General features: G+C 43.3%; 1 protein-coding gene across 1 annotated transcript in view; it reads right to left on the reverse strand.

The window, feature by feature from the left end:
- The window catches only part of SLC52A3 (solute carrier family 52 member 3), a 32,777-nt gene extending 24,878 nt beyond the window's left edge, over positions 1–7,899 (reverse strand). Inside the window, exons 1-2 of the mRNA XM_083146635.1 lie at positions 7,788–7,899; positions 4,830–6,029 (exon numbers count right to left, since the gene is read on the reverse strand). Of these exons, the coding sequence (XP_083002761.1) occupies positions 4,830–5,869 (1,040 nt within the window). The 5' untranslated portion in view covers positions 5,870–6,029; positions 7,788–7,899. The remainder of the gene's footprint in view (positions 1–4,829; positions 6,030–7,787) is intronic.
- Positions 7,900–9,546: the final 1,647 nt, after the last annotated feature.

Below are 9,546 nucleotides of genomic sequence, written 5' to 3' on the forward strand. Positions count from 1 at the left end.
TATAAAGGCACTGACGGCTCATGTGCACCAGACATCTGTAAGTTTTCCTTTATAGTTTTGATGGCGTGACTGATAGTGAGTCTTTGTAAGCAAGTGGCAACGAGAGACACCATCAGCAGTTGTCTGTCAAAATCCCTGCATCATTTGTATAGTTTCACAGATCTACTGTATCTGAATACAAGTTGCAAAAGTGTCTGCATACACTTTAGAATGAAGCCCATAGGGCGGGATGTGATACAGTACGAGTCCGGCGCACTGTATCACATTTTAAAAGTGACAGTTACTTACAAAGGTATTGTTTTGCATTGTAAATGATTGCTGCTTTAATAAAGCCTCTGAGTTCAGCCAGCTTGCATACGGCTGCCGGGCTCGCACCGCATTACATCCTGCCCCTGGTCTTTACTTACTACTAACTGATTACACCATGTTAAAAAATATCATCATTACGCCTAATGCCTGGTAACACCTATTCTATACATAGCGGTACTATACATCGTGGTAATATTTTAGTTTGCTAAGAATTTTTTTTTTTATATATATATATATATATATATATATATATAAATTCCAGGTAGTTCCGCACCTATCACAAAAAGAGTCACCACGGCGGTGCTCACTCCAAGGATAAATATCCGAACAATAAAGAGCAAAAAGAAGAGGGCACTCACCAATTGTAGAATGTAGTTTGAAGAGAAAAATTTATTTATGCTTACATGACAGGGCTAACGTTTCGGTCTTGTACAGACCTTTGTCAAAGCCAAGCAATACAGAGAGCAGGTCCTTCCACCATGAACACCCCTTGTTCATGGTGGAAGGACCTGCTCTCTGTATTGCTTGGCTTTGACAAAGGTCTGTACAAGACCGAAACGTTAGCCCTGTCATGTAAGCATAAATAAATTTTTCTCTTCAAACTACATTCTACAATTGGTGAGTGCCCTCTTCTTTTTGCTCTATATATATATATATATATATATACAGTTGAAGGATTCCACTGTAATACGGTGTATTGCGCAAAGAAGATAGTGAAAGGCCACATGCGCAGCGATATAAATAACAATGAGTTTATCATACACAAATAAAAAGCAACCTGTAAACATGTGGGGGGGAAATTCATAGAACAAAGTGAATCATACCCTATGTGGGTAATCAGCAGGGACAATCAATAAAGAGTCCAGGGATTTTGTGACACTCACAGACTTGATAGGGATAAATAAATGTAGACAGTCTGTGCAGTTTAAAATGAAAAAAGTCACTCCAATGCCATAATGAATATGTGGGTAACACAATTGAATCCTACCATTTTGTGGAGGTGAGTGTCAGTAGATATAATCAATAAGGAGTCTGACGTAACTGCCTATCATCTTATCCTCTGACATCTCCACCATCATCCTGGGTGACTTCAATATCGCTATTGACAGTCCACAATCACTGCATGCATCCAAACTCCTCTCTCTAACGTCCTCTCTCTCAGCCTCTCCCAGTGATCTGGATCCTCTACTCATGAAGAGGGTCACTGCCTTGATCTTGTTTTCACCAGGCTATGTTCAGCCTCTGATTTTACTAACAACCCATTCACTCTATCTGATCACTATCTCATTACCCTCTCGCTCTCCTCCATTAGCCCAAGCTCAATGACACTGAAAGCATATAAGCCTACTCTAACCCGCAGAAATACCAATGCTATTAACTTTCCACAACTAGTTTCCACCTCTCTGTAACAACAACCCTTACCAATTTCTACATTTACCTCTCCTGACTCTGCTACAGTATTTCTCACCTGTACCAGACTCTAGAAACAGCCTTTGATGAAGTGGCTCCAGCTTCCCATTACCCTAATGCAGGCTAAGATGCCAGCCGTGGCACACCAAAATAACAAGAGTGATTTCTTCACATATAAGACTATCTACTATTCCTACAGCAATGCTTTGGACACAGCCAAACAAACGTACTTCTAATCTCTCATTTCTTCTCATGTCACCAATCCTAAGTGACTTTATATAACATTTAAGTCTCTTCTGTATCTACCCCCACATTCCCACACCAGCTACCATCAGTGCACAAGAACTTGCCTCCTACTTTAAGGACAAGATTGATAACATCCGAGATTAACTGGTATGCTTTTCTGCAGCCTCTAACCTACTTTCTTCCCCACCTGAACCCTCTGGCACTACCTCTTCATTTGAGCCCACAAATGAAAAGGAAGGATCCAATCTCTTTTTATCCTCCTACTCCACTACCTCTCCTCTTGATCCTACACCTGCAAAAGTCATTCAAACTCTATCTCCTGTGCTTATCCCAACCTTAACTAAAATTTGCAATCTCTCTTGCTACTGGAACTTTTCCATCTCTGTTCAAACATACAGTGATTACTCCCATTCTGAAAAAAAAACTAAATTCTGACCCTTTATAACTACTATCATATCTCTCAGCTCCCATGCATCTCCAAGCTGCTCATGAGACTTGCCTACTCTTGCCTCACACACTTTCTTAACTCTCACACCTTATTAGACCCACTTCAGTCAGGCTTTCATTCCCAACACTCCAGTGAGACAGCACTGACTAAAGTGGTGCATGATCTGGTAACTGCTGAGTCTAAAGGCCATTACTCACTACTTATTCTTCTAGAACTTTCTGCTGCATTGACACTGTTGATCACACTCTTCTCATACAAACACTGCACTCCCTAGGTCTTAATGATACAGCCCTTTCCTGGTTCTCATCTTACCTTTATGATTGCTCTTTCAGTGTTCGCTTCAGTGTTCACTTCTCTGACTCTACCTCCTCTTCTCTTCAGTCAGTTGGAGTTCTGCAAGGCTCAGTCTTAGATTATCTGCTTTTCTCAAGCTATACCTCATCCATTGGCAAACTAATCAGCTTATTCGCATTTCAGTATCACTTGTATGCGGAAGATACTCAAATCTATCTGTCAACCCCAGATTTGTCACCAGTGGTTTTGGGACAAGTTTCTGGATGCCTCTCTGCTATCTCATCTTGGATGTCTTCTCGCCACCTCAAACTCAACATTTCCAAAACAGAATTAATTATATTCCCACGCGCCAAGACCAGTTACCATCCTGATATCTCCATAACTGTTTACAGCTCGACAATCTACCCTACCCCACAAGCTCGTTGCCTAGGGGTCATCCTCAACTCTGAACTGTGTATTGTTCCTTTAAAAACATATCCGAAATACGACCCTATCTCACACAAGACACTACTAAATCTCTTATCCATGCATTCATTATATCCCGCATTGACTATTGCAATAGTCTCCTTACTGGTCTTCCCAAGAACAGACTCTCACTACTGTAATCCATTTTAAATGTTGCTGCTAGGCTGATCTTCCTAGCAAGTCATTGGCTGTTCTGCTCTGCCAGTCCCTCCATTGGTTGCCTGTATTTCACTGTATTCAATATAAAATACTTATACTCGCATACAAAGCCATTAACCATACTGCACCAGCATACAGATGGGTCAGGTCCCATCCTTGCTGGCGGGTCGCCAGAACGTCCGCGCTGGCGACCCGCCAGCAGCCACGCCAGCGAATACACTGAGACGCGCGTGCGTCTCACGCGCACGCGCGTCTTAGTCTCCGTCGCCAGCGCGACGGAAACCCTGTCCGTCTCCGCCTCAGGGAGACAGGGGGGGTTAGGGGGGGTGCGGGCAGGCGGCGGGGACCCCGGGTTACCGCCGGCAAGCCGGCGGGGACCCGGGGGAACGGATGGAAGCGCCGTCGGAAGGGGACGCGCGCGCCTCTCGTGCGCGCGCGTCCCCTTCTCACCATCGCCATGGCGCTGGCGGGGGATGGCGGCTGGCGACGCCAGCGCCATCCCCTGCCAAGATGGGACCTGACCCATCTGTATATCTCTTTACTTATCACAAAATATCTCCCATCTCGACCACTCTGCTCTGCACAAGATCTGCGTCTCTCTTCTGCACGGATTACTAGCTCCCATTCACTATTACTGGACTTTCATCATGCTGCTCCCACCCCATGGAATGCCCTTCCACTCCCAATTAGACTCTTCACTAGCCTCCAAACTTTCACGTGTTCCCTGAAAACTCACCTCTTCAGGCAAGCCTATAGTAGTTAAGTTCTACACGCATAACCCTCTGAGGCTCTTATGTATCTTAAAGCTTCCCTTCTGGACTTGCTATTACTGGTGCCTGTCCCTCCTGTGTCCCTATAGATTGTAAGCTTGCAGCAGGGCCCTCCTACCTCCAAGTCTATCTGTTGTTACCCAGTTTGTTCTATCACTGTCTACAATTGTAAAGCGCAAAAGAATCTGCTGCGCTATATAAGAAACTGTAAATATATAAATAATAAATACATATTGTGACACTCACAGACTTGTTCATGGTATGTTGTAGATCAATGGATTTCCAATAGCTGGATAGCTGAAGACAAGATCCAGATGATGGGAATCCACAACATATAGTGTTCAATGCGTTTCAGGCCCTTTATCGAGGATGTCTCATCCCCCCACATGTTTACAGTTGTATTTAATTTGTGTATAATAAATTAATTGTTATTTATATCACTGAGCCAGTGGCCTCTCACTATCTTCTTGACTGCATAATACTTCTAGGGTATAGGGAACACCCCAGTGAGAAAGCCTAGGCTGTTGCTGTTGGAGAACAAGTAGACACCTCACACATCGGTTTATGTTCTAATGATAAATAGCTACAATACTTTACCATGTATTTGTGAAACATTTTGAACTTAATCCTAAAACCCATCAGAATTGCTCAGATCTAACCAGGACACTACAATGTAGTCCTGGTCATTCAGCGGCTGAGCAATCATGCTTGTGTACAGTGGCACTCACCTGCAGGGTAAGAACATGGCAATCAGACAGGCCAGAGGATTAGCCATTAAGCCCAGTGCTGCTGAAAGATGGTAGGCCAAATTCCCATATGGCATGCACGAGTATGTCTGTATAGAAGGAAGGACTCCATTGGTCAGGGCATTTACCCATCCAGTAAGTAAGTATATTAGTGTGTAGTGACCATAAGAATATTTTGCTTTATTGATTTCTGGGTCTGGAACACTACCTATGTTATTAATGGTGTCTTCACCATTCTTGCTTGTCTCAGGCGGTCCTGGGTTTTGCGATTGGTTCAAGTCACTTGTTGAATGAGAAGTGAGGGTGACCATGCTTTGAAGCAATGCAGTATTAGCGCCATCTTTCTTAGACAGTCTTGTTAAGAAGAAAAAAGCCACCAGGCAGAAAACCATCATAATGGTTAAAAGAAACAAGAACACCTGAACAGAGAAGTTGGCCTGAAGGTATTGAGTTTCTATGTAGTGGTCACTTCCAGTAACATTCAGCCAATCTGATGTAGAGTTGTCATTCTTTGTAGCGTTCACACACTTTATCATCCCTACACCTTGAATCAAGGATAGTAAGCCTGGGATTAGCCCACTCAGGCCTTCACCAATGAAGTAAGTAGTCATGTACTTGGGTTGCAGCTGCATCATGAATGGCAGAAAAGTCACTGAGGAGGTGCAATCCACAAGTGACAAGAAAAAGGTTAAGATCATGAATCCAGTGCTGTGTAGCTGGCCTGATATCCATGTAGTTTGTTTCCAGAAAAATGCCAGAAGAAACAGAGCCACAACTCCCAAAACGATAATGGTGTATATCACAGCAACCTCATTCAATCGGCCTGGCTTTAACTTGTGCATTATGGTAACAAAAATAGGCCCAATGTTAGCCATTTGGATGATAATGGTGAGGTAAGATGGTAAATACCATCCTTCGGGAAGATCATTAACAATAAGCGGAAGTTCCGCCCATAGGCCATTAATGGCAACCCATGCTCCAGTTCCAAAGAGGCATGCCAGAAGATGGAGAACCAGAGCCATCTTTGACCACTGTCCCTAGGATGCAACACGTCCATGCAGTAATGGTATCCAAATCCTATGCAAAGTCAAAGGGTCATCGAAGATGGGAAGTAGATACCTGTGTTTTGCCTGTATCTTCTTCTTGAGAGCTTTCTTCCCAATGTAAATAAATATCAGCTGCCTGACATCCATTCAGTTCATTAAAAGAAAACAATAAAATCATATTAATATAGGATTTCACTAAGAGCATTGGAGCATAACAGTTTCTATAAAAGCATGTGACAATTGTGAGTATATTTCTGGTTGTGTGAAGAAAAACATCTGGTTCAGTACTATGAGCAGTATGTAATGGTGGTCGATATCACCCGGCGTGTGCAATGCCAGCCAATATCACACTTTCTTTTAAGGGAGAAATTAGTTTCAAGAGGCATGGTTTGCCTTGTAAATGATTGGCTCTTTAAAAACCGTTCGAGATCGGCATCCCACAGGTCTGGTGATCTTGGACTCCATTACATCCCGCTCATAGTATTGAACCTTTTCACATATTACAGACAAATGTGTTAGAAATGAACAGTTAAGGGGTAAATGAATGAGAAAAGGAGTCATGGCAGATATAGCTTTCAATTTGTGGAAACTGGCATGAGATAATGAACAAAGAATATAAAAGTATAAGAACCCTCCATGAAAAACGCTGCTAAATTGGGAAGACAAAGAGCGTGGGGGTCCCCCAAAAATATGAATTAGCAGCTAGGGCTGGTGCCATTATAGCAGGAATACACATACCATACAGTTACTCTGCCATTGCGCTAACCAGCCCTAGGCTAGTCAAAATGTGGCTGTATTCTCAAGGGAGATTGGTCTGGCAAATAATGCAGCCCCACTACCAGCACTATTAAAAAGTGGCAGTGGGTTAATAAAGGAGTTAGCAGAATAAATATATGTTTTTACTGGTGCACTACAGATCCCAGCAAGCTCTGTAATGCTCAAATGTAAGGTCTGCCAGAGAGTGCTGACCCCAGGAGAACCAGAATTGCCAGCATGCTACTGACTCCCTGCTATAGTTGCACCAGCTTATTTGCAATTACTAGTGCTGGTAATGAAAAATTTGGGACAATGGAAAATCTTACAACGTGCTGCAAATTCACATCCTACTGTATTCTAGCCTGGGTTCTAATGGGACCTTCCCTGGCCCTGTCTGTTCTTACAAAATACATACTGTGCATCTTATCTCTACCTCCACAACCAAAGTCCATTGCATTATGAACCACTTTAACTCCTGACCTTGTAATATTTCACTAGGAAGTATACCTAGTGGAATTAGGTGTAAGTCCATGGAATTAATAGTGCATGGCATGAATATTTGTGAAGAAGAAAAAAAAAGCATATACAAACCTATTCTCTAGTAACAGTCTATGGTGTATTATGTTTACATCTCTCTTCTAGGAGATTATTTCAGAACATGATAGATACTGTATTTCTGGTTGTTTCTGCTCTGCACTGTAACAGGTAAGTTTTGAATAATATATTGATTTTGCCAATTTAGCTGTCAGATATCCTGGGCTGCCCTTAACCATAACTGGTCCCTGTCAAAGACTTTTTAAAGGTGTTTAAGAATAGGAGGTGCAATCCCATTCCCAAGGCTACTACTGAAATACGCGTGGCATACGTACTGGGAAAATCGGGACATTTGGCCAAGACTGCATGTTTTTTTTTTTTAAAGCAGTAATCAGTTACAACTTTACAAGGCAATCAAGCGCAGACTCGCACAAAGATCCTGCACCTCCGGAACACAGAAGCTATTACCTTTATAGTAAACGCTACTGTACTGGACAGATAATCTTCCCTATGTCTCTGTGCAGACACTAAACATTTATGGAGCTATTCCATAAGACAAAGTCAATGAAATAAATAGTAAATAAATATGACATTGCTTACTCACTAAGATGAATTCCATTAAAACAAAAATCACCCTGGCGTTCATCCCAGTTTTATGAAAGAAGCCACTGTAGTCCTTTCACGTGTGAGCCAGAGGTCCTGACATCAGAAGTAATTAGTCACTAATACAGCACTGGAGGTACAGGCTAGTATCTGTCACACTGAGCTGTTGCACCGCCTACTGATACTCTGTGGTGTGCACTTTGTCTTTCAATTTGTTGATATTTCATACACAGATTCACACATTGTTATTGCATCAGCCTTTAAAGGATCACTGGCAACAATCTGTGGGTGAAATTTAATAGGGTGAGAGGTTCAGAAAGTGAGAGACTTGGTAAGAAGTTTTTTTCTAAAGCGGCAATCATTTACATCAGGGTTGCCAACCCTCCCGGAATGGCCGGGAGGATCCCGAAAATCGGGTCCCCCTCCCGGCCCCCCGGAAAGGTGGGCAACCCTCCCGGATTCCGGCAGTCCCCTTTGCCCCCCCCCCCCCCCCCCACCTCATTTACCTGGGGCAAAAGCTTGAAATTGCCACGATTCATGGAGTTTCGCCTGAAGGGGCGGGGCTAAATATGCAAATATGGTATATTTAGCTCCGCCCCTCATCTGAGACCCGCATATTGCGGGATTTGCATCACTGGGGGCAGAGACTGATGATGTCTCCATCAGGCCCCGCCCCCAGAAGTGATGCTGACAGTCTCCTCTCCGGGGTTCTCCCGGAGAGGAGATTGTAAAAGTCGGCAACCCTGATTTACATGGCAAAACCAGTTTGATATTGCAGTGTAAATGATTGCCGCTTTAAAAAAACCTGGAGATTTCTTCCCAAATCTCTCACTTTCTGAATTTCTCATCCTATTAAATTTCACCCTGTATCTTTTATGTTGGCATGGTATAGCTATTCACACAGATAAAGACCACTTATAGTATTCATGCAGATACCAATTTAACATTAAGCACATCCGAGTTTGTAATACATAGAGGGGGTCATTTTAATTAATTCGGATGGGGCTGAATTCAGCCTCGTTCCAATGTTTGGGGGTCTGCGCGTGCGCACAGTCTTTTGCGTACATGTGCAGCTCACCTTTGTGAAATGCTCCAGCGACTTGCAAGGTCGCCAAGCCGTTTGCAAGGTTTGGGGCGGACGGTGCCGGGGATGGGGGTCGGCCATGGGAACGCCCAGCGTTTTATGGGTGTCCTCATAGAGAGTAGAAAGAGTAAGTAATCAGTGCACATAAACCTATTGTCCAGCTATAGGTCGGATTGCATGCAAATGACTTCAAACATTTGAACAAGATATAGAGGACAAATAGCAAACTGACACCGTAGCACTCATAAGGTGACCATGTATATATGAAGAAAGGGCTTCACACTGAATACATGAAAATGAGTACTGTCCCTTTAATTGATTGTAATCCAGCAATGAAAAAACAACAACAATATCCTTCAGCAAGAATTTAGGATGGTTGATCTCCCTATTAAATAGCTCAAACAGCAGAAGTCGCTGTCTGCACACCCACAGCCTTGCGCAGTGGCACTTCCTGAAGGTGGCTCATCGCGGGAACTGGAGATGAGCCACCTGCAGGAAGTGCCACTGGGGGTGTGCAGACAGCGACTTCTGCTAGGGTCTGACTGAGCTATTTAATAGGGAGATCAACCATCCTAAATTCTTGCTGAAGGATATTGTTGTTTTTTCATAACTAGATTACAGCGATGAATCTCGATCTGCCTCTACAATCCGAGAAGCAAGAGACCACACTCCTCAG

This window comes from Crinia signifera, chromosome 6, assembly GCF_055691185.1.
Source record: "Crinia signifera chromosome 6, ASM5569118v1, whole genome shotgun sequence".
NCBI lineage: Eukaryota > Metazoa > Chordata > Amphibia > Anura > Myobatrachidae > Crinia > Crinia signifera.